The 25,914-nt window shown below is 43.9% G+C and overlaps 2 protein-coding genes and 1 long non-coding RNA gene across 10 annotated transcripts; 2 read left to right on the plus strand and 1 right to left on the minus strand.

Annotated features, from left to right (window-relative positions):
* Positions 1-2,093: 2,093 nt before the first annotated feature.
* On the plus strand, positions 2,094-8,997 carry LOC127296711 (uncharacterized). 8 transcript variants are annotated; one of them, XR_007848664.2, is made up of 8 exons: positions 2,094-2,829; positions 2,911-4,118; positions 5,380-5,527; positions 5,752-5,809; positions 6,289-6,495; positions 6,644-6,760; positions 7,162-7,240; positions 8,305-8,997. It is a non-coding gene; the product is annotated as an uncharacterized lncRNA (long non-coding RNA). The 8 variants fall into 8 exon arrangements; XR_007848663.2 differs by lacking the exon at positions 6,644-6,760 and having other exon boundaries at positions 2,096-2,829; positions 8,305-8,995; XR_007848668.2 differs by lacking the exons at positions 6,644-6,760; positions 8,305-8,997 and having other exon boundaries at positions 2,096-2,829; positions 2,911-3,117; positions 3,215-4,118; positions 7,162-8,286.
* An 11,242-nt stretch (positions 8,998-20,239) lies between these two features.
* LOC127349152 (LOB domain-containing protein CRL1-like) lies at positions 20,240-21,371 on the plus strand. The gene has a single exon (XM_051374935.2). It carries the CDS (start codon positions 20,261-20,263, stop codon positions 21,101-21,103), a length of 843 nt encoding a protein of 280 aa, XP_051230895.1. The 5' UTR covers positions 20,240-20,260; the 3' UTR covers positions 21,104-21,371.
* Positions 21,372-24,804: 3,433 nt separating this feature from the next.
* LOC127349151 (LOB domain-containing protein 29-like) lies at positions 24,805-25,657 on the minus strand. The gene has a single exon (XM_051374934.2). It carries the CDS (start codon positions 25,472-25,474, stop codon positions 24,959-24,961), a length of 516 nt encoding a protein of 171 aa, XP_051230894.1. The 5' UTR covers positions 25,475-25,657; the 3' UTR covers positions 24,805-24,958.
* Between the last annotated feature and the right edge of the window lie 257 nt (positions 25,658-25,914).

Genomic DNA, 25,914 nt, shown 5'->3' on the forward strand with positions numbered 1-25,914 from the left:
CATGCTGGATAGCGGTCTATGTACTTTGTCGTAATGCCCAATTAAATCTCACAATACTCATCATATCATGTATGTGCATGGTCATGCCCTCTCTATTTGTCAATTGCCCAACTGTAATTTGTTCACCCAACATGCTATTTATCTTATGGGAGAGACACCTCTAGTGAACTGTGGACCCCGGTCCATTCTTTACATCTGAAATACACCCATCGCAATTGTTCTACTGTTCTCTGCAAACAATCATCATCCACACTATACATCTAATCCTTTGTTATAGCAAGCCGGTGAGATTGACAACCTCACTGTTTCGTTGGGGCAAAGTACTTTGGTTGTGTTGTGCAGGTTCCTCGTTGGTGCCAGAATCCCTGGTGTTGCGCCACACTACATCTCGCCGCCATCAACCTTCAACGTGCTTCTTGGCTCCTACTGGTTCGATAAACCTTGGTTTTTTACTGAGGGAAAACTTGCCGCTGTACGCATCACACCTTCCTCTTGGGGTTCCCAACGGACGCGTGCTGTACGCGTATCAAGCTCTTTTTCTGGCGCCGTTGCCGGGGAACGAAGAAAAGTTACACCACAAAGATTTCTAACTCCCACGTCAACTGCACGCCAACTCTTTTTCTGGCGCCGTTGCCGGGGAGATCAAGACACGCTGCAAGGGGAGTCTCCACATCGCAATCTCTTTACTTTGTTTTTGTCTTGCTTTATTTTATTTACTACTTTGTTTGCTGCACTAAATCAAAACACAAAAAAATTAGTTGCTAGCTTTACTTTATTTGCTATCTTGTTTGCTATATCAAAAACACAAAAAAATTAGTTACTTGCATTTACTTTATCTAGTTTGTTTTATTTACTACTGCTAAAATGGGTACTCCTAAAAATACTAAGTTGTGTGACTTCACAACCACAAATAATAATGATTTCTTATGCACACCTATTGCTCCACCTGCTACCACAGCAGAATTCTTTGAAATTAAACCTGCTTTACTAAATCTTGTTATGCGAGAGCAATTTTCTGGTGTTAGTTCTGATGATGCTGCTGCCCATCTCAATAATTTTGTTGAACTATGTGAAATGCAAAAGTATAAAGATGTAGATGGTGACATTATAAAATTAAAATTGTTTCCTTTCTCATTAAGAGGAAGAGCTAAAGATTGGTTGCTATCTCTGCCTAAAAATAGTATTGATTCATGGACTAAATGCAAGGATGCTTTTATTGGTAGATATTATCCCCCTGCTAAAATTATATCTTTGAGAAGTAGCATAATGAATTTTAAACAATTTGATAATGAGCATGTTGCACAAGCTTGGGAAAGAATGAAATCTTTGGTTAAAAATTGCCCAACCCATGGACTGACTACTTGGATGAGCATCCAAACCTTTTATGCAGGACTGAATTTTTCTTCGCGGAACCTATTGGATTCAGCTGCTGGAGGTACCTTTATGTCCATCACTCTTGGTGAAGCAACAAAGCTTCTTGATAATATGATGATTAATTACTCTGAATGGCACACGGAAAGAGCTCCACAAGGTAAGAAGGTAAATTCTGTCGAAGAAACCTCTTCCTTGAGTGATAAGATTGATGCTATTATGTCTATGCTTGTGAATGGTAGGGCTAATGTTGATCCTAATAATGTTCCGTTAGCTTCGTTGGCTGCTCAAAAAGAATATGTTGATGTGAATTTCATTAAGAATAACAATTACAGTAACTCTATGCCATATCCTGCTAACGGTAACTCTTATGGTAGATATGTTTCACCTAATGAAGAAAAGATGTTAGAAATTGAAAGATCCACTAAGAGCTTTATGCAATCCCAATATGAGCAAAATAAATTGTTTACTAAAACTATGAATGAACAATCTACCTTGTTGAAGAATTTCTCCTATAAAAGCTCCTAGATGACCCGGCCAACCAGGCCATCTGAGAGGGGCAAACGTTCGTTGGCCGTTGGATGCCAGCGATCCACTCCCGCTTTTCACCTCAGCCATTGGATGATGTCGCTTTTTTGTCACCAGTTTCTTCTCCAAACGGGTCAATGACAGCTGGGGCCAGGTGCGTGTGGGACCGACGAGCAGAGGCAGCGGTGCTGTATGCTCTGTGTCGCCTGGTCGCCTGTCGATCAGAGGTGAGAGAATCTAGATCGAACAGGGCAAACCAATCTGGCCTCGCTCCTCGCTTCCCAATTCCCGTCCCTCGCCTCGCTCTCCTCCTTCCCAATCCCCGCCTCCTCTCCTCCCCCGAATCAGCCGCCTCCTCTTCACCTGCCGCCTCTCCCCTCCGCGTTCGTGGGTCGGAGGAGGTGCGGCCGGAGCGCGCACGGAGGTTGGCGGTGGCGACGCCCACTCCTCTCCTCGTCCCCGTCCTCTCCTCTTCCTCCGCCCTCGAGGTCGTCTTCCGGCGGAGCGACGGCAAGGAGCACAAGGGCGGCGGCGGCTGTTGGATGCTCGTTTCCTCCCAGGCACCCACGACCTCGCGGGGACGTGGAGGACGGAGGAGGAGCACATGGCCGTGGGTGGGACGGCGGCAGGATTTCATCTTCCCTTCACTGTTGATGTGGAGGAGTAGGAGAGGTCGACGTCGGTGGCGGCGGGTGGAGGTGAGGCGGCCAGAGACGGGCCGGCGCGGGGCGGATCCGCGGAGGCGACGGGCGCGGACGGAGACAGGCCGGCACGGTAGCCTCCTCCAAAGCTCGCGGTAGCAGCTGGTCGACGACAACGGCCGCATAGGTTCGTCACCTCCTCCCCTTGTCTATCCCGCACGGCTGCCGGAAGAAAAACAAGACAACGGCATCGCTGCCACATGGGATCTCCTTGTATGACGCTGCCGTGGTGGGTTTTGTTAGGTCTGTGCTCAGCGCTTGTTCATTTTCTCTAAAAAGACTTGAGACACATCTTGTTGAATTTGTATAGCTTTCAGCTGGGAAGGACACCAACATGGTTATAGACTTATAGCTGTTTTGGACTTGGGATATGAATCGTTGGGTGTTAAAAGCACTTCATAGCAGCTTGGTCATACCATGGATTCTTTGGAAGCTCTTTTCAGAAGCAGAGAGAGTGTACTACATTGGAGGATTAAAAGATCTGCACAATATTTGCTTTCTCAATGTTAACCTGCAGGTATCTCCTACTCTTCAATGAATCTGTATTATGGTGTTCTTTATGTGTAGTATCATCATCGGGTTTGAGTTCATACTAAATCAGAGAATATTTCCAGGCACCGCCAGCTGCAGCCATTTTGTGTCATCTTTAAATGATTTGCTTGGAAGTGATTGCTTGCTAGAATAGTCTGAAAATGCCTCTTATCTTTGCTTAGACCATGTGGCTCGGTTCAGATTTTTATTTTCTGTGCAATAATCACTTTCTTTTTCCATTTTGGAGTCCTTATAATGTGCGGAGGAAATTATTCAGCAGCAATGCAGTTGGGTAACATAGAAAGACTATTAGGTATGCTCGTGTTAATATTCTAATCGCTGTCAGCGAAGTGTTCCCTTCAAATCTATGAGGTCCCAAAACTGATGTGTTGTGTTGGTATATTTCCCCCTTCTCATCCCATGTACCTGTTCAGATTATTGAATTGCATACACGGGAGCAGTTCAAAAGTTTGCACTGTTGATTCACAGTGTTGGTGCTGATGCATCTTTTCTAGGATGTATCGGTTCTAATGCATGTATGAAAAATTCATTCCCCTTTCTCGCGTTGTGCATGTCAATTCGGTACTGGTAGAACTTCTTATCTTGCTCTTTATTATTATTCTTATTCTTGATATATAGTTACTGAAGTTCAGTTTTATGAATTTATGAATGTATACGAGAAATTAGGTTTCCTATCTTTTTCTACTTTACTCGCTTCGATGACTGGTTTACCTGCTAGAGCAGCATCCCATTGTTCAGTAGAAGGTAAAGTAAGGAAGACATTGGTCAGGTTCTTAATTCGTTCATACATACTCTCTGATTTGAACTAGCACATAACAATGTTGCTTATTGTCTACAGCTAATGCCATGTCTCTCTAGAATGCAATATACTAATAACTTTTATCCCAAAATTTCCAGCGCCAGTTGGCCGCGCTGCAAGGTACGCTGAAGATATCTGAAGGATTGATTGGCACTGTCAGTGTCTAGGTACGTAGCCTATGATTCTTTACTTCTCGATGCTTATGTCAGGGAATATATTGCCATGAATATCTTTAGCTTGCACTTTCCCTTTTTGGATAACCAGCACCAAGGCCTTATTCATGGTAGGGTACGTAAATGCCTATGGTGAAACAAACATAAGCCGAGGTTCATATGCTATTATATTGATTAAAACATACAGACGGAGATTGAAACAAGCATGTAAAAAGAGTTTCATAATGAAGGAAGATAGGAGTGACCCATTTCATTCGACATAATGAAGGTGGAGCTGGCGTCGGAGTAGGCATAGCTATACACCACCTCCCGGGTTGAGTGTGGCTGACAGAGCCACAAAGGAATGTTGAATCCACTGATCCTTTTTTGTAGGAGTTGATTTAAGTGCCTTACTTTGTCTCAGCATATCCACTGATCCTTTGGGCCTTTTAGCGCATACTCTTTAATTTATGATCTTACTCGAGGAGGTCAATGCACATATCTTTAGTTTATAACATTATTTGAATCAACACTAGAAGGAATCATCATAGCCATTCATCCTTCGGGCCTTTTAGCGCATACTCTTCAATTTATGATCTTACTTGAGGAGGTCAGTGCACATATTCTTTAGTTTATAACATTATTTGAAACCACCACTAGAAGGTGATGTCGTTGCAGATAGGTACCTGAAGTAAGCACTTCTACATTTGGTCATTTATTTTTCTGTATATCTGATTTCTCTTGTTGGTTGTAGTGATGTCAAAGCAAGTATGAAGTTGTACATGTAGTTGTCTGCTTCCAAACTGTACCTAGCAAGTTATGTATAGTTCCTTATTCCCTGTATGCTGCTAAAAACGAAATAAAAAATAGCATTACTGTCTAGCAAAAATTCTTTGCTGCATATATGATGATTTTGAAGTGCTGACAGTGTATTTGAGGTGCCACTTTCTCAATTAGATTTAGCATTAAAACAATAAAACTCCGCCTTCATATATGAAGCTTTTTCCTGTCTGCATCGTAAAGAACCTAATTTTACATGGTATTAACAATGTATTTGGCTCATATGCGCAAAGTACAGACATAGATTAAGTTCATGTAACTGTTATTACATTTGATATTAAATAATAATAATTAGTATGTTACATATACATTTAAAGTACTAGCATTCAGAGTCAGAGTTAATGTATAATATGAGCCTGAATTAGATATGCTCATCCTTCCCAATCTAGGTAAGCCATTATCTTTTGTCAGCTGAAACTTTGATATCCTTTTGCAGGCAAAGCATGCAATAGCTCGTTTATCCCTGTTTACCTTGGCACCGGATTGATGGACCTCTATATACGCATGGAAATAAATAAGTATGTATTCTACGGATAATATTTGTGTTGTATGCATCTCAAATTGGCCTGGGATGGCAATGCGAGGTGAATGATTTTTGTTCTTTTTGCCAAGAGTTTTAGGTTGATCATTCTGATTATCATTAGCTGGTCATTTACTCATTTATGCTTAAAACTGCTTTGTTGTGGAACTGTAGTACTTTACCTAAGTGGTAAACCATGGAGTGCTATTTTTACAATTACAGTTTACAATGTGTAACATGACCGGGTGCCTATGTACAAAGTTGTATGATTAAATTTTCCTCTTGCAGGTTGAACTCTCTCATTATCTACCTCGCCTTTCTAAACTTGTTTTGCTGCTAGCTTGAGGTAAATCTTCTCCCGCTTCTGTTGTATATGCCTTTTTATTCAAACTATTTGTCACTCCGCGGGGTTCTGATTCGTGTGTAACAATTGCTTCAATCTCGGTGAAGATTATTTTGTGTTGTAGATTGGTTTTATTATGCTTAGCTGCAGGTGAGTGCTGAATTCAGTTTTCTGTAAATAGCTTTTAGCAATCTGACATGGCTTTGAAGTTTATGGTAAACAAACAACATTCGTGGAAACCTGATGATAGGAGCACACATATTTCTATGACAACTAATCAATACAGTATAGCAGAGTAGTCTATTGAAAAAAAGGGTGCAGGCATAAGAAGAACTTTGTCTAACGGGTCTCTTTTTGCTAGCCAATATTGCTTCTTCTGGAATTTAGTCTTTATCTTTATAATGTATAATATGAGCCTGAATATTCTCTAATATGAGTGTGTCCTCTGTGTTGCTAATATGAGATTGTCCTCTATTGCACAGAGTATAACAGTGGATAATCACCATTAGCACAATGGGACAAGAACTCATGATGAAGCCGACATAATTCGCTAGGATAATCACCATTTGAAAAAAAAGGGTGTAGGCATAAGAAGAATCAGATTAGCAACAGTACATTAGTTAGGCATGGAGGTTCTGCTCGACAAGCTCTTTGTGCCCAAGCTCGAAAGTGTTTTCTATTGCAACCAGGTGATGTTTTGTAACCTGCCAATATCCGCTCCTAAATTGTCGCTTCTTGTTAGGTATTTAGAAGTGTTAGTTATTGTTGTCCTCAGTTAGCACGTACAAAATTATGGATGTTTACTGAAGTTTGGTGATATTTTGATGCTTTGGATAGGAAACAGTGCTTCATTTATGGGTTAATGTTTTACATTCCATTAAAAGATACCGTGAGGTTTCCTTATTCAAGCTTTTTATGAAAGCTTTGCTTTTGAAGATATTGAACTTGGCTCAGGTTTACTTTCAAATTTCTAAAAGGTGTTGTGGTTTTTAGCAAGGATTTTTTTCTCTCTTATTATAAATAGACGGATTTTCCTTTTAAAAGAATGCATAGCTTTTCTATCATTCTATTTGTTTCTGAATCTGAATCATTTAAATAATATCGATAATCACACTGAATTTTCCTGGCAATCGAAGTTATCTTTCATGTTCCAACTTTAGGATGCATGCATGTGTAATTTTATTGTACTGCTATTTCTCTTGCTGCCACTTGTGTGTGATTTCTCTGATGTTGCATTGTGTGCTGCTGATAGATTCAGTAGAGAGTAATTATAGAAGTATTATCAAGTGTCGTTATCTCATGGGCTTTGTTGTGTTTTGCCAAGTCTCTCCTATTCATGTGTTGTTTTCTCCCAGGTCCGTGTTCTTTGCCATAGCTGCCTCACTTAAAACAGCAATTGTCACTCAACAGCAAGTCTCCACAACCGTAGAAAGGGTTATTTCTTTATCCATTTTCTCTTTTACTTGTTACAGACATCTTTATTCTAAGTCAATCCTTGCACTGGTCTGGGTAGTATCATCGTTAATATCATATTAATCTGTAATCCACGTAGTATTGCCAGGTTGCTCAGAGTCTACTAGAACACATCTCAATTGGAACCACTGAGATTGATTTATGTAAGGAGTATGTTTTCTGCAAGATGTTGGCTTAGTACACAAAGCTGCGTGATGCTGAGCACAACCAGATTCCATAGAATATACTTTCTTTTTTAAAGAGATATGCAAGTGGGTACCGCTTCTTTGCAAAATATACACGAAGGCAGTCCAATGCTTGTTTACAAGTGTGTACTGCTTCTTTGCAAAATATACATGAAGGCAGTCCAATGCTTGTTTAAGTGGTGGTTTAATCTGCAGCTGCATATTTGATTTTGAGGTCTGGTCACCACTTTCTTTTATCGAAGTAGCATAGCATTTGTACTACCGAGAGACATACACAGAGTGAATGAGCAATGGCCGTGCAAAAGAAATAATTTTCAGTTATCATAGAAGCTGAAGATAGAGATATACAATAGTATTACATCTAGCAATTATACTCTTATCAATGTCTCACACTAATCGTAGAAGAAATGGTTATCAAGTTACACTCCAGTTAATCCAACATCCATGGTAGCCATATGCAGCCTTGGGATTAGGTGGTCTACAGGCACCCTCTGTGTTTTACCCTTGACCATGTCCCTGTTTTGCTCAAAGAAAGCGGAAGCTATTTTCCCAGTCCACCTTGTCCTCTCCACCTTCTTGAGGATAACAAAAACACCATGTAGTATTTGGCATAAACAAAGTGACATTTTTATAGCATTGGGGGAGTACATAAAAAGTGTTCCTCCATTCTAAAGAATCTACAACTTGCCAACTGTGAAACTGATCCCAAATAAAGGCATGGCAGTTGCCTTTGATGATTAATGATGCATTTGGAGCAATGATATGCTCTCATCCGCTCCTTTAAAAAGGTCGTTAATAACCGTACTAATTACTCACTTGCTTCTGTTTTCCTCTTTGTAGGCCGCACCACAAAAGATTCACTTTGAGGGTGGAGAAGGGTGAACTGTTGATCCATACATTGGCCCCAAAGTTATTTACTGGCTGCAATTTTATTTTGTAGTTATATTTGCAAATTTGTGTGGCGGGCAACATATGAGAGGCTGCTGACAACAAGAATCAAGTTGGTCCATGTTTTATTTAAATGCATTTGACACTGTTGTCATACTAAGAACAAAATCATTTTTCATGACATTGTTGTCATGCAAACGTCCTCGGTGGTGGTAAATAAGCTGTGGAGCAGTTTGATTGATCTGGGTATTTCTATGCTCATTGTATTATTGGAACTGAATTGTGTGGGGGCATTGTTGATGCATTTTGAAAGCGCGTAGATGTTCTCTTAAACTGGGTACATGTCATCATAAATCTGTAGCACAGCATCAGTGCTTTTGATAAGGCATTAACTTCTCCTGCCTTTTCCATAGGAATGTAGTAATTTGTGCCTGAGGGACATATTTCTGGTGTTGCTTGAGGTGAGTAGAATTTTTCTAGAATGAATTATGGTATCCTATATAGCAGGTAAACTCATATGGCCTAAATTCTGGCAAGATTTCGCAACCTCCGCTGGCTTAGTTCGAGGGCTTCAACTATTTCAATAAAGCTTCAACCTGATCTGATCACTTGACCATTTTGTGCAATATTGTTGCGGACAACGTACATATGAAGTATAGCACTTAGATTTTGTAATATACACTTACAATAAATTTAGTATGATGGTTACAATAGTAGCTCGCTTTTACCTTTGTGCCAGGGTGCAACGGGTTCCGAATTGTTGTACAACTAACCAAAATTCAATTGAGAATCGCTTGCTGCAGCAGGGGCAGTTTGAGTAGCCAAAGGAGGGTGGAGGGCCTCTCGAGGACATTTTCTCCAATGCATGCCGTCGGGTGGGAGCTTGGCCTGGATGGCCAGCCAACCCAGCTGCCTCCCTTCACCATAACGGCAACAACGGGAGGGGCAGAGCTCCACTGCGAGCCTCCGATACTAAAGCAACTAAATTACGTGCTAATTGTTAATACTAAAACAAGCTAAAACTTATGGTTTAGATTTTGATTTGACTCTCGCATTTGTGCGATAGCGCAACGGGTCATCTAGTATAGGAAATCAACTTGAAAATTTGAATATGGAGATCTCTGGGTTGCAAACTAAACTTGCAAATGCTGAAAACCGAATCTCATACATGTCTGCATCACAATCTTCTTTAATTAATAAAATGGCTGCTAAACCTGAGGATATTGATAATAAAATTGTTAGCAAATGCCATCCAAGTTAGAATTAATGAGAATATAAGATTGATGGCCGAATTGCGTGCTAGGTGGGAAAGAGAAGAAAATGAAAAAGAAGATAATATAGGTAAAATTTGGACTATTACCACCACTAGTAATGCTAATGCTACACATGTTGCTGCACCTCCTACTATTAATGGTAAAATAATTGGTGTTGGCAATGTTTCCACTTCAAATGCAAAGCGCGAAAAACTGCCTGAAACTGCTAAAAGCTATTAAATCGCTTGTGATATAACTGCTGAAATTTTTTCCAACATTGGGGATGATGATCCCATTGCTTTAGATTATAATGGCTTAAATTTTGATGATTGCCACATCTCTGAAGTTATAAAGTTCTTACAAAAACTTGCTAAGAGTCCTAATGCTAGCGCTATAAATTTGGCTTTCACGAAACATATTACAAATGCTCTCATAAAAGCTAGAGAAGAGAAATTAGAACGCGAAGCTTCTATTCCTAGGAAGCTAGAGGATGGTTGGGAGCCCATCATTAAGATGAAGGTCAATGACTTTGATTGTAATGCTTTATGTGATCTTGGTGCAAGTATTTCTGTTATGCCTAAGAAAATTTATAATATGCTTGACTTGCCACCATTGAAAAATTGTTATTTGGATGTTAATCTTGCTGATCATTCTACAAAGAAACCTTTGGGGAAAGTTGATAATGTTCGCATTACCGTTAACAATAACCTTGTCCCCGTTGATTTTGTTGTCTTGGATATTGAATGCAATGCATCTTGTCCCATCATATTGGAAAGACCTTTTCTTCGAACTGTTGGTGCTATCATTGATATGAAGGAAGGTAATATTAAATATCAATTTCCTCTCAAGAAAGGTATGGAACACTTCCCTAGAAAGAGAATGAAGTTACCTTTTGATTCTATTATTAGAACAAATTATGATGTTGACACTTCGTCTCTTGATAATACTTGATACACACTTTCTGCGCCTAGCTGAAAGGCGTTAAAGAAAAGCGCTTATGGGAGACAACCCATGTTTTTACTACAGTACTTTGTTTTATATTTGAGTCTTGGAAGTTGTTTACTACTGTAGCAACCTCTCCTTATCTTAGTTTTGTGCATTGTTGTGCCAAGTAAAGCCGTTGATAGTAAGGTTCATACTAGATTTGGATTACTGCGCAGAAACAGATTTCTTTGCTGTCACGAATCTGGGCAAAATTCTATGTAGGTAACTCATAAAATTATGCCAATTTATGTGAGTGATCCTCAGATATGTACGCAACTTTCATTCAATTTGAGAATTTTCATTTGAGCAAGTCTGGTGCCTCAATAAAATTCGTCTTTACGAACTGTTCTGTTTTGACAGATTCTGCCTTTTATTTCGCATTGCCTGTTTTGCTATGCTTGATGGATTTTTCGATTCCATTGACTTTCAGTAGCTTTGTGCAATGTCCAGAAGTGTTAAGAATGATTATGTCACCTCTGAACATGTATATTTTGATTGTGCACTAACTCTCTAATGAGTTGTTTTGAGTTTGGTGTGGAGGAAGTTTTCAAGGATCAAGAGAGGAGGATGATACAACATGATCAAGGAGAGTGAAAGCTCTAAGCTTGGGGATGCCCCGGTGGTTCACCCCTGCATATATCAAGAAGACTCAAGCGTCTAAGCTTGGGGATGCCCAAGGCATCCCCTTCTTCATCGACAACATTATCAGGTTCCTCTAGTGAAACTATATTTTTATTCCGTCACATCTTATGTGCTTTGCTTGGAGCGTCGGTTTGTTTTTGTTTTTGTTTTGTTTGAATAAAATGGATCCTAGCATTCTTTGTGTGGGAGAGAGACACGCTCCGCTGTTGCATATGGACAAGTATGTCCTTAGGCTTTACTCATAGTATTCATGGCGAAGTTTCTTCTTCGTTAAATTGTTATATGGTTGGAATTGGAAAATGATACATGTAGTAATTGCTAAAATGTCTTAGATAATGTGATACTTGGCAATTGTTGTGCTCATGTTTAAGCTCTTGCATCATATACTTTGCACCTATTAATGAAGAAATACATAGAGCATGCTAAAATTTGGTTTGCATATTTGGTCTCTCTAAGGTCTAGAAAATTTCTAGTATTGAGTTTGAACAACAAGGAAGACGGTGTAGAGTCTTATAATGTTTACAATATGTCTTTTATGTGAGTTTTGCTGCACCGCTTCATCCTTGTGTTTGTTTCAAATAACCTTTCTAGCCTAAGCCTTGTATCGAGAGGGAATATTTCTCATGCATCCAAATCCTTGAGCCAACCACTATGCCATTTGTGTCCACCATACCTACCTACTACATGGTATTTCTCCGCCATTCCAAAGTAAATTGCTTGAGTGCTACCTTTTAAATTTCTATCCTCTACCTTTACAATATATAGCTCATGGGACAAATAGCCTAAAAACTATTGTGGTATCGAATATGTACTTATGCACTTTATCTCTTATTAAGTTGCTTGTTGTGCGATAACCATGTTCCTGGGGACGCCATCAACTACTCTTTGTTGAATATCATGTGAGTTGCTATGCATGTTCGTCTTATCTGAAGTAAGGGAGATTTACCACTAAAATGGTTAGAGCATTGCATAATGTTAGAGAAGAACATTGGGCCGCTAACTAAAGCCATGATCCATGGTGGAAGTTTCAGTTTTGGACAAATATCCTCAATCTCATATGAGAAAATTAATTGTTGCTACATGCTTATGCATTAAAGAGGAGTCCATTATCTGTTGTCTATGTTGTCCCGGTATGGATGTCTAAATTGAGAATAATCAATAGCGAGAAATCCGATGCGAGCTTTCTCCTTAGACCTTTGTACAGGCGGCAAAGAGGTACCCCTTTGTGACACTTGGTTAAAACATGTGCATTGCGATGATAATCCAGGTAATCCGAGCTAATTAGGACAAGGTGCGGGCACTATTAGTATACTATGCATGAGGCTTGCAACTTATAGGATATAATTTACATAACACATATGCTTTATTACTACCGTTGAAAAAATTGTTTCTTGTTTTCAAAATCAAAGCTCTAGCACAAATATAGCAATCGATGCTTTCCTCTTTGAAGGACCTTTCTTTTACTTTTATTGTTGAGTCAGTTCACCTATTTCTCTCCACCTCAAGAAGCAAACACTTGTGTGAACTGTGCATTGATTCCTACATACTTGCATATTGCACTTGTTATATTACTTTGCATTGACAATGTCCATGAGATATACATGTTATAAGTTGAAAGCAACTGCTGAAACTTCATCTTCCTTTGTGTTGCTTCAATACCTCTACTATGAATTATTGCTTTATGAGTTAACTCTTATGCAAGACTTATTGATGCTTGTCTTGAAGTACTATTCATGAAAAGTCTTTGCTATATGATTCATTTGTTTACTCATGTCATTTACATTGTTTTGATCGCTGCATTCATTACATATGCTTACAATAGTATGATCAAGGTTATGATGGCATGTCACTCCAGAAATTATCTTTGTTATCGTTTACCTGCTCGGGACGAGCAGAAACTAAGCTTGGGGATGCTGATACGTCTCCGACGTATCGATAATTTCTTATGTTCCATGCCACATTATTGATGATATCTACATGTTTTATGCATACTTTATGTCATATTTATGCATTTTCTGGAACTAACCTATTGACGAGATGCCGAAGAGCCAGTTGCTGTTTTCTGCTGTTTTTGGTTTCAGAAATCCTAGTAAGGAAATATTCTCGGAATTGGACGAAATCAACGCCAGGGGCCTATTTTCACACGAAGCTTCCAGAAGACCGAAGAGCTAACGAAGTGGGGCCACGAGGCAGCCAGATGATAGGGCGGCGCGACCCAACCCTGGCCGCGCCGACCTGTCATCTGGGCCCCTCGTGTGGCCCCCTGACCTGCCCTTCCGCCTACAAATAGCCTTCGTCGCGAAACCCCCAGTACCGAGAGCCACGATACGGAAAACCTTCCAGAGACACCGCCGCCGCCAATCCCATCTCGGGGGATTCAGGAGATCGCCTCCGGCACCCTGCCGGAGAGGGGAATCATCTCCCGGAGGACTCTTCACCGCCATGGTCGCCTCCGGAGTGATGAGTGAGTAGTGTACCCCTGGACTATGGGTCCATAGCAGTAGCTAGATGGTTGTCTTCTCCTCATTATGCTTCATTGTCGGATCTTGTGAGCTGCCGAACATGATCAAGATCATCTATCTGTAATGCTATATGTTGTGTTTGTTGGGATCCGATGAATAGAGAATACTATGTTATGTTGATTATCAATTTATATCTATGTGTTGTTTATGATCTTGCATGCTCTCCGTTATTAGTAGAGGCTCTGGCCAAGTTGATGCTAGTAACTCCAAGAGGGAGTATTTATGCTCGATAGTGGGTTCATGTCTCCGTGAATCTGGGGGAGTGAGAGAAACCTCTAAGATTATGGATGTGCTGTTGCCACTAGGGATAAAACATTGATGCTATGTCCGAGGATGTAGTTATTGATTACATTACGCACCATACTTAATGCAATTGTCTGTTGTTAGCAACTTAATACTGGAAGGGGTTCGGATGATAACCTGAAGGTGGACTTTTTAGGCATAGATGCATGCTGGATAGCGGTCTATGTACTTTGTCGTAATGCCCAATTAAATCTCACAATACTCATCATATCATGTATGTGCATGGTCATGCCCTCTCTATTTGTCAATTGCCCAACTGTAATTTGTTCACCCAACATGCTATTTATCTTATGGGAGAGACACCTCTAGTGAACTGTGGACCCCGGTCCATTCTTTACATCTGAAATACAATCTACTGCAATTGTTCTACTGTTCTATGCAAACAATCATCATCCACACTATACATCTAATTCTTTGTTACAGCAAGCCGGTGAGATTGACAACCTCACTGTTTCGTTGGGGCAAAGTACTTTGGTTGTGTTGTGCAGGTTCCGCGTTGGCGCCGGAATCCCTGGTGTTGCGCCGCACTACATCTCGCCGCCATCAACCTTCAACGTGCTTCTTGGCTCCTACTGGTTCGATAAACCTTGGTTTCATACTGAGGGAAAACTTGCCGCTGTACGCATCACACCTTCCTCTTGGGGTTCCCAACGGACGCGTGCTGTACGCGTATCAGCAGGTTCCACGTTGGCTCCGGAATCCCTGGTGTTGCGCCGCACTACATCTCGCCGCCATCAACCTTCAACGTGCTTCTTGGCTCCTACTGGTTCGATAAACCTTGGTTTCATACTCAGGGAAAACTTGCCGCTGTACGCATCACACCTTCCTCTTGGGGTTCCCAACGGTCGCGTGTTGTACGCGTATCAGCCCCCTCCCCACAAGGCGGCGCGGCCAGGCCTGGGCCCGCGCCGGCCTATGGAGGGGGCACATGGCGGCCCTCCTCGGCTCCTCCTTTTGGCTCTCTTCGTCTTCTGGAAAAATAGGATTTTCAGTGTAATTTCCGTCAATTGTTGATCTTCCGAAATATTGCATTCTGACGGTGCTTTTTCCAGCAGAATCCTGACTCCGGTGCGCGATTCTCCAATAACCATGAAACATGCAAAATAGATGAAATAACATAAGTATCACCTCTAAATATGAAATATATCAATGAATAATAGTAAATTATGATATAAAATAGTGATGCAAAATGGACGTATCAGACTCCACCTAGTTGGCCGGCCATGAAGCAAGGAAAGGGAGCAATCCCACTTGACCTAGGTTTCACCAATATGGAAGTTTTTGAGTTGGACTCTTATTCGGATTTTGGGCAAACCTAGGGGGTTCCACCTATATAATAAGGGAGAGAGGGAGGGGGCTGGCTACACTTAGCCAAGAGCACCCCCTCTCCCAAACCCTAGCTACTCCCTGCTCCTTCTTCTCCCGCAGCGCTTACGGCGAAGCCCTGCCGGAGATCTCCACCACCACCGTCACCATGCCGTCGTGCTGGCGGGATTCTGAGGAGGATCTACTACATCCTCTGCCCGCTGGAAAGGGGAGAAGGACGTCATCGTCAACACCGAACGTGTGACCGAGTGCGGAGGTGCTGCTCGATTGTGGCACCGTCAAGATCTTCTACGCGCTTTTGAAAGCGGCAACTGATCGACTACATCAACCACGAGATCTGATCTCGTAGGCTTTGGAATCTTCGAGGGTTACTCTCACATACGTCTTGTTGCTACCATCTACTAGATTAGATCTTGGCTTGTTATTCATTCTTGCGGTAGGAAATTTTTTGTTTTCTATGCTACGAATCCCTTCAAGCACCTCACTGCGAGAGCGCATAAAAAACAACCAGGTGTACCGTGAAAAATCATCAATAAACAAAATATAGTATCGATGACCCCCTTTTGAAGGAAAGGTCGCTGAGATACAGACGCACTAGTAGGATAGGTAAGATGAATCTGTTTGCCTAACCTACAACCCTGACACGAATGTAAAGACACATCTCCTGAGACAGACCCCAGAAGACCACGACGAACAAATGACGATAAACGGGAGCCACAGAGGTGACCCAGCCGATGATGCCACTGCTGAAAAGATCCAGTGACAGAAGCAACAACCGCAGGAGAACTGGCAGATGAAGTGTCAGCAGGAGGAACGCGAAGCCAGTCTAACTCCCAGAGCCCCGGGGACTCAAGCCTGCGAGGGCCAGCTCCAACCAGGGCCTATGTACAGCGGTCCTTAACAGCACAAGAATCATCGTCAAGAATGACGCGACAACCAGAATTAGTAAGCTGACTAGCAGAAAACAGGTTCATCTTAAGACTAGGAACATGAGAAACATCACGAACAGAAAAAGAGGAAGTAGAAAGGGTGCCTCGATTGGAAACAGGAAGAGAGGTACCATAAGCCGTGATAACACGGACATGAGAAACAAGAGAGCGAAGAGCACAAAGAATAGAAGACGCATAAGTCATATGAAAAGAAGCTCCAGAATCCAGATACCACGGGGATGACGTACCTGACTGTGTAGAAGGTGGTGGTCGCGCGGTGCCAGAAGAGCTAGGCATAGAACCAGCAGTACCCAACGAGGAAGAGCCTGTAGCAGCGAGCAGACCACGAAGACCACGGAGAATGTCCTGATCAGACAGCGCAACAACAGAAGATCCTGAAGAACCGGCCTGCCAACGAGTATGGTACAGCTGACGTAAGCTGGGATCCCTCTTCCAGCAGCTATAGACATCGTGGCCAGACCTGCCACAGTAGGTGCATGGAGGTGTTGTCATACCACGAGGCTGCTGAGGCTGACTCTAGCCCTGGGCCGGAGGAGTAGAGAGTATCGGTGATGCTGGAGACCGCAACGAGGCCGGCGGCATAGGAGGACCACGAGCAGGTGGCACAGGAGGGCCATGAGCAGCAAGTACAGAGGGAACCTCAAGAAGACCAGCACCACGAAGACGAGTCTCCTCGGTAAGAAGCTCAGCTAGTACCTCAGAGAGCGGAACACGACCACGAGCTAGCAGCTGTGCACGACGCGGCTCAAACTCCTTACGGAGCCGCGACAAGAACTCAAAGACGCGCTGAAACTCCAGATTCGCGCGCACAGTCAGACAGCAGGGATAGGTGGCACACACAGCTGTACGAAGAGAATCAAGCTGACGCCAAATAGTAACACTCTGAGTGTATAATTCATCAATAGTAGAATCACTCTGCTGAAGGGCATGCTCCTGGAGGACCACATATAGGTAAAGAGCATCCCCAGACGGTTGGTAGCGCTAACGAAGAAAAGCCCACTGAGCGGCAGCAGTGGGAAGACCCATGAACTCAGCAGCATACTGAGGCAGAACACTGGAGGTGAGAACAGCAGCAGCACGAGCATCCTCATCTATCCATTGAGTGTAGTCAGTCAGATCCAGCCGGTATGTCGCAACGGCAGTAGAGTGGTCCTGGACCTTCCAGTCATACTCAGCCAGAGCAGTATCTTCAGCACTCTTGGCTGCATCCTTGTCCGCCTGAGTAGCATCAGGGGCAAGGGCAACGGGCGTCGGTGCAATAGGCACCGTAGGAGCAACAGGGCGCGGTGGACAGGAGACCTGGCCAGAAAGCACACCCCAAAGAAGAAGACCGCGCATGTGAACGCGCATGAAGGCAGCGAAATCGGGATAATTCACGCCATCAAAAATCACCGGGCAGCGAGGAATCGCAACATAGCCCGACGAGGAAGACATATCTCTCTCTTTTTTTACGGGACGAAGAAACATATCAGATCAACGCACGCGACGGAAATCACGCACGCGACGGAAATCACGCACACGACGGGTGGCGGCGGGCCGGAACACGGCAGTCGGGGTGGAGGCAGCCAGGGGTCGGGGCGGAGAACGGCCGGGGCGGCGGGGGCGGAGAGCGGCCGGGCGGCGGCTGCCCGGGCGACGTCGACCGGGAGCGGCCGGGGAGAGCGGCCGGGGATGGCGAGGCCGGCGAAGCACGACCGGGGCGGCGGCGGTGTGGCCGGTCGGGCGACGGCGACCGGACGGCAGCGGCCGAGCAGGGGCGGACGGGACGGCCGGGCGGAGAACGGGCGGACGACGGGCGGCCGGGGACGGAGAGGGCCGAGGCGACGGGGAAAAGGCGGCGGCGGCGGCCGGACACGGCGGCAGGGTGCCGGGGCGGGCGACAGCGGCGGCTGCGAGGAGCTAACCTAGAGCTCTGATACCATATTAGGGTAACATACTTGTTGTATTACCAAGGAGCCAAAGACCACAATATATATAGTACATGTACATGTGCAAATATGCAGAAAGCCCCTAACATATGTGGTAACTACAATATACAAATATATACTCTAACAATCAAGAGGGTAGAGTGAGCGCGGGCGAGAGCCAACCCGTCTAGAGACACGCATGTAGTTCTGCCTCTAATGGTTCAATGCAAGGACTGATCCACTTGCATGCACAGAGGATAATCGAGCCCGTATCATCTCTGAGAATCATCCCAGCTCCACCAACATCATCTTTAAAAGATCCATCAACTGTGAGTTTAACCGAGCCAGCATTGGGTTTCAACCAGGGTTTCGCAGGCAGCTCCTGGTGGACCACCGGGAAAGTATGGAGTGATGCAATAATCCGCAACCACCGGGTTTCAACTAGGGTTTCACATGTGCTCCTGGTGGACCACCGGGGAAGTATGGAGTGATGCAGTGTGTGTACTTAGTCTCACTTTGATATGAATAATATACTTCCTATACTGGCTAATTGAGTATAATGAGTACGGGGAAAGGTGCCCCGAGAGATGATAGCTATGGAGACTAAGGCTGCTAAATGAGTTTATAGTGGAGAAAAATGTAAATCAAGCCATTAGGTTAAATCATGAAAGTCATTTTTCCCCGTCAAAGATAGAGGAGAATTTTGGGAACATGTACACGAGACATGACGGTGGGAATGTTTCAGGGAAAGGGATGTAGGCCTGCCACACCGAGGTTTCAAACTGTGCTGCGCAGAACATTTTCTTTTCGCTTTCTTTCCATAGCTAGTGCCATTTGTTTGTGAGAAGGATGGTGTTCGCCACGTTGGGGATTTCTTGTTGTTGAACTGACCACGTTGGGACTCAAGTACTCTTTGGCATGTGTCTTCATTAGTTGTTACCACTACTAACCTAACTACACGAGTTAGTCATGGGATCACAATAACAATGCAACGATAAGCATACGATAGCACCTAGTGAAAGTATTAACACATAGGTTAGCCTAATCTGAGCAAACCTGCAGTGGTTAGTGGGAGGCCAAAAGAGTTGGGCTAATTAGGATAGTAGGTACACTACAGGTAGTATCACACTTCTGAGCCCTACAAGGTGATGCAGAGGCAACAACAGAGTTGCAGAAGTTCTGTTGCTATGTTCCAATCTTTCCTGCAGGTGCCACTTTAGTTTAGGGGCAGCCGGTACAGATCAAGGTACACAAGTTGGTGCTTCTTTTTCCTGAACATGTTTCTTTAAGCGATAGCCCATTGCTAGATTGTTTTCTCACATGATTGGACATACATGCCTGCTGCAGTGCATAAACATATATGCACATTTTCCTGCTAATTTATCAAAGTGATGTCTGTGAGCAGCATAATTAAGCTTTTAATTTCCCCATCACTTACTATTTTCCTTTCATTTGTGTCTCCCGAGAGAGAAATGAAAAATATGAACACAAACGACAGCTCCACGTCTCAGGTGATGTATGAATGTGTCTACTACTACACCATACAGCCGAATTAAAAACCAGCATATATACATTATCCCCTGATTTATCAACTGAGCTCTGCTGGCTAGTCTCGCAGCAACCCATCCCAACTAATCACAAAAGAAACAATCACACGAGCAGGCAGGGGAAAAGAACTAATTAAACTAAACCATTCCAAAAACACGAGAAAAGTAGTATATAATTGCTCCCAGATGACCTAGCCCCATTGTGCCTTGTCCTTAATTGTTCTAATGGCTAATCCTCTTGGGATTGGCATAGTGGTACACTAGTTGTACTACCTCGCCTCCTGTAGCTAGTTGTACACAGAAAATGAAGATGGGAGGGCAAAGAGTCGAGCGCCATTGGGAGCTCAGAATAATGGAGTCGGTTGCTTATTTGGGAGACAGGTCTGAATTGTTTAGTCTCGCAGGCCCTAATCCCCAAATGCGCTCCTCGCCTCCTCCTCCATTCCTCTCCCTTATAAGCCATGGGGTGCAGCCATGGTCTTCAGCTCAACTCACCACGACAGACCTAGCAAGCAACCCAAGAAAGACCGGTACTTCAGCAAGCACAGAACTCGATCTATCTATCGATCGATCAGCGTTCACGTACGGAGCGAGCCACCGTCATCCGATCGGTTGATGAGCATGACGGGATTCGGGTCGCCGTGCGGGGCGTGCAAGTTCCTGCGCCGCAAGTGCGCGCGCGGCTGCGTGTTCGCTCCCTACTTCTGCCATGAGCAGGGCGCGGCGCACTTCGCCGCCATCCACAAGGTCTTCGGCGCCAGCAACGTCTCCAAGCTCCTCGCCCACCTGCCCATCGCCGACCGCGCCGAGGCCGCCGTCACCGTCTCCTACGAGGCGCAGGCCCGGCTCCGCGACCCGGTCTATGGCTGCGTCGCCCACATCTTCGCGCTCCAGCAGCAGGTCATGACACTCCAGGCGCAGCTCGCCGACCTCAAGGCCCAGGGGGCACCGCAGCAAGGGATGATGCAGCACGAAGACGCCAAGGGATACGTCGGCGGTGCGGAGCAGTACGGGCACGGTGGCTACCCGTGGTGCAACGACAACGGCGCTGGTGCGGGGGGTGCGCAGCCATCGTGGGGCAATGGCAGCGCCGGGCACGAATCTATCACCGCGCTGCTTACCTCCGACTACATGCAGCAGTCGCTGTACCACGCGCTGGAGCAAGCGGACGGGCAGGCGAGGGGCTACGAGGCGATGGATCAGTCGCCGTCGTTCGGGGCGGCGGAGGAGAGCGGGTGGAGGTCGTCCTCGTCCTCCGGGTACCAAGACTCCGAGGACCTGCAGAGCGTTGCTTATGCTTACCTTAATCGCTCGTAAGAACTCCATTAAGAACTACTTCTAGTCTGCTAGTGCAGAATTTAATATATATCACAAGATATATATAGACGTTGATCGATTGCAGATCATGTTTTGGACTTGAGGAGTTTGGGTAATATATGTTCAGTTTTCGAAGCCTCAGCCCATCAATCACACTCCTAGACGGTAATAAACCTAGAAGGATGTGAGTGTGTTCATCTATATGTGATCACTGCTGAAACCTAATTAATTAGGGAGATAAAATGCTTGTTGATATGATCTGGTACTATTTCTGCTTGGAAATATGTTATCTTCTTGATTTGTTGCTGCAGTAGTGGATCTGCACTTATGTTTCGACTTGTCATGTCAGAAATATATTGCCAGTAGAAAAGATCACTTGAACTAGCTAGAAGGTAATGATGGACAGCGGATATGCATAGTGAGATCGAGACAACTGATTCAGGCCGCACATGTGGAAAATCCATGTATACTACTGTTTTCATTGACTCCTGCAACTCATCTTTTACAGAACCTATATCTTATACTGCCTTTCTAAAGATACCTATATGGATCTGATATAGAAGTAGTATGTGTAGAAGTACTAGCTGCCTTTTTACATGCGATGATGCTGCAGTACAGTGCTTAATCATGCATGAATTAATGATAAGCTTAATCCTTCAAAAGTTATGCTTAGGCAGTAGTAATTAGTCCTCAAATAGGATGTGAATTCTATCCAGTTTTCCATTATAATTTCTAAAAACTCTCTCTAAGGTTTTGTTGAATAACATATTTTGATATTTGGGGAAGAAATGGGATACATCCTATAAGATCATATTTTTTGTTTTATATATTTCCTGTCCCTTCAAAGTGGGTGAGGTGATTAAGAACATAACAGTGAGGTCGTTACATTTCTTCTAAATGAATAACGTCAGGACATGTTGGGGCAGAATGGAACAGGAGCGACATAACTAAGGAAGAGGCCGGTTGGCACTCAATTCAAGTGCAACAATATTTTCTGATTGATATAGCGAAGCATGAAACCTAGATAAAGTCCAATTAATTGAGGAACTCTTTAGAAAATCGAGGCAAGATGACCAGTTTGTTTAGAGCAAGTACAATATTTGTGTCTAGTTGGATGAGAGAGAAGAGGAGAGAGAATGTGAGTGGGCAGTGGGGAGTAACTTAGACTAGTAACATGACATATGTTACTAGTCTAATTTAGTACCTGCATAGTGGGTAGTAACTTATATGTGGTGTCATGCATTGTGTCATTTACTATGTTGTAGACTCATCTTATCTTGGGGTGTGTGAGGTTATGGTAACATAACTAGTTACCACCTCACTCTCTTTCTTCATTTATTGTCATGCTATATCACCAAAATGTCTTCGGTTGTGTGATGTTACTAGCTAAGTTACTCCCACTATAAGCAGTCTTATGCAAGAGCTAGCTCTAGCACGTGCTCCTAGGCAAGGTGTGTGAATGAAAGGTGGGTCATCCATTGAAAAAGTAGTACATTCTTATAGCTAACTATTATACTTGTTGGCTACATGTTGACTATAGATGACATGACATCTTGCTTATAGCCAACAACCGGCTATACTATTGGAGTTGCTCTTAGACTGCTCATAATAGGGGTAACATAGGTTGTAACATCACACATCTCAAAGCATTTTGGTGACATGACATGATAATAAAAAGAAAGAAGTGAGATGATAACTAGCTATGTTACCATAACATCACACATCTCAAAGTAATATGAGTCTACCATATAATTAATGACACATTGTATGAAATCACATCTAAGTTACTACCCACTATAATTTAGACTAGTAACATGACATATGTTACTTGACTAAATTACTCTCCACTATGAACAACCTTATATGGAGACTTTGAGTTAATGCTTCTTTTCAGGTTATCCTTCATCATCTAGTAGTTTAATTTAATAAATGCAACAGTACACAATATATAGTAGTAAGTACGTTAATGAAATGGTTCCTCAAAATCCTGCATGCGTGAGGCATGCATGTCATGTTTCTTTCTACGTGTACGTAATTAAGTTATTCATGCATGATCTGCTCGAACTGGCCAAACCGTCCTGATGCGACCCAAAGTACCGGAGGAACAATACCTAATGGAAATATTCTCTTCATTAAAACTGTGGCACATGCGTGGAATTTAAGGTTCGACTAAAAATTAGTTCTGTATTATATAAGACAAAATAAAGCTTTTTGAATTTTTTTTGAATATAAACCAAACTTGAACTACGAGATTGAATGCAACAGTAGACAGTAGTAAGTACGAGATTTTTTTTTTTTGAAGTAAGTACGAGATTAACTGTTAGTCAAATTTGTACCTTAAATTCTTTCCGCGCCTTACATTTTTGACCAAGTGAAGTACCTTCAATCTCAGGCGGTTTACTATTAACTTGGATTATCTCAAATCTTTTTAAGTTGTGCAATCACCATGGATGCTTTGCTTGTGAAATACTAGCTCCGGAAAGATGGTTATGTATGTACGTAGAGTATGCCAATTCTATTGCTAGAACAAACCACATTTTACTACACGAGTAAATCATTTAAGCCATGCCACTACCGTAGGAAGGCAATGATAAAGAGAAATTTTCTTCTGGTGCTTGAAGAAATAAAAAAGAAAAGGTCAATTGAGTTGATAATAAGTTTTCTCCAGCAAAATTGAACTAACGTATTCTACAAAGTGTTTTTTTAATACATGGACTAAGAAGCTACACACAAAATTAAGACACTGGCATGTAAAGTATTCCATCACAAGAAGCTTAAAGTTCAGGCAATGATAGCCCCAATCAGTATATGTTGTCTTTACAGTAAATAAAAAGGATTACCTTTCACATGTGCTTCCCTCTTGTCACTTTTATATGAAACTTTATATGGCATCTCGTTATCTGTACCTCAAACTACCAATAGATTGGTAGAACCAATTCGACAATGATCAGAAAAAACACATCTTTTGCATAGAACTAGGTGTAGCAATAATCATATTGCTAGACGCTTGAAATGCTAGGAAATCACAAAACTCTTGTTGATAGTAGCGTAAGTTGGAACATACATAGACCTAACACCCTTAGTGAGGTAAAGATGCAAGGCGGATCAATTGCTCAGTACAAGCTTAGAGATAACCCTTTATGCGCTGCTTGAAAGCATACAAAAAAAAACGCACACCCCACACCCAGCTTGCAATTTTATCCTTACTTCAGTACAATCGATTAGTCGGAATGGCTGCCAATGGAACCCTTAGGAACTGGGATTATATGATGGTGTGCATTCACTTAAGCTAACAAATTAGAAGGATATTACCTAAGTTTACATCTAGGCTCATTCACATACACGCACACATGGGACATAATGGGCCTATTGTCAATAGGGCTGAGATGTTGATTTTGGTGACTGCATAACTTTGACAACCCATCAGCCCGACAAGACCTAACGAGGTCCTCAATGTATGCCCGGCCCGTAATGGCACGACAAGACCTACGTTGTCATTTAGCAGGTGGCCCAGCCCAAACTCGGTAAAGCCTTCCAGACCGAAATACAGCCCAAGCAGCCGGCTCGCCCAGTGCAATTAGGCCTGCACATTAAGCCGTCCATCCAGATTCCAGAGTCAACCTGACCATTACAAGTTCTCAACACTCTCGCTCAAAAAACAAAGTTCAGAAGTCGTCCCAGCTAAAAAAAAAAAACAGAAGTTCTCAACACTCCAATTTATGAGTTGTTCTTGATCCTCAAACACACGACCAGCCGCACCCTTTACAGCCAAGACAGGCAACAAGTACAAGGAGAAATTCGTAGGCGCCGCGTGAGCTAGCGTACGTCCTCTCTGAACGAATCCTCCGCAGCTGGCTAGTAGCTGCCTTCCTCCTGCTCGCCGAAGCAGTACATCTCCGCCGGCGCGTGCATGGACGACCCGTCGTCAGAGCGGTGCGCGCTGTAGCAACCGGAGCTGCTCTGCGTCGTCGACGTCTCCGCCACCTGCCACGCCGCCTGCTGCTGGTACAGGAGCGGGTGGCCGTGGCCGGCCGCCACCAGATGCGTCCTTGCCTGCGCCACCTGCGCCTGCAGCGCCACCACCTGCTGCTGCAGCGCGAAGATGTGGGCGACGCAGCCGTACACCGGGTCGCGCATCCGCGCCTGCGCCTCGTAGGTCACCGTGGCGGCCGCCTCGCTCCGGTCGCCAGGCGCCACCTGCTGCAGCAGCTTGGCGGCGTTGCTGGCGCCGAACACCTTGTGGATCGCCGCGAACTGCGACGCGCCGTCCTCCGCGCAGAAGTAGGGCGCGAACACGCACTCCGCCGCGCACTTGCGCCGCAGGAACTTGCACGCGCCGCACGGCGACCCCGTCACGCCTGAGGACGCCATATAGACTTCGCTGCCGGCGTCGTTGGGACCGATCACCTATGCACAGACCTGGTGGTGGGTGTGGCTACCTTATGATGATGGATCGACGTCGACGCTTTCAGTTAGCTGCAGACGCAAGCAGGAGGCTAGAGTTTTATAGAGGAGGTGAGTGACGCCAAGCCAAGCCAAAGGGGTTAGCTGCGAGGGGACAAGGCCAGAGAAGAATGCGCATGATGTACAGGAGGGCGAGGGACTCGTGTGTGCGGTTTGGGGACACCGCCTACTTGAATACCATTATAATTTCTCGCGAGAAAAATGAAAGGAGAACGAGCCATACGTACAGAGAGACATCTCTTGCGTATTGGCCTCTCTTGCGTCGTTGATTGGCATAATTGACGGCTCACGCATTTCACGAGGTGCGCGGAGCTATAGCCATGTTCGCCGAGGCTACTTTCTCTCTA

The sequence above is a fragment of the Lolium perenne genome, chromosome 4 (genome assembly GCF_019359855.2).
Source record: "Lolium perenne isolate Kyuss_39 chromosome 4, Kyuss_2.0, whole genome shotgun sequence".
In the NCBI taxonomy this organism is placed as follows: Eukaryota; Viridiplantae; Streptophyta; class Magnoliopsida; order Poales; family Poaceae; genus Lolium; species Lolium perenne.

Coding starts and splice junctions, on each gene's coding strand:
- LOC127349152 (XM_051374935.2), top strand. CDS start 20,261: ATGGTCTTCAGCTCAACTCACCACGACAGACCTAGCAAGCAACCCAAG.
- LOC127349151 (XM_051374934.2), bottom strand. CDS start 25,474: ATGGCGTCCTCAGGCGTGACGGGGTCGCCGTGCGGCGCGTGCAAGTTC.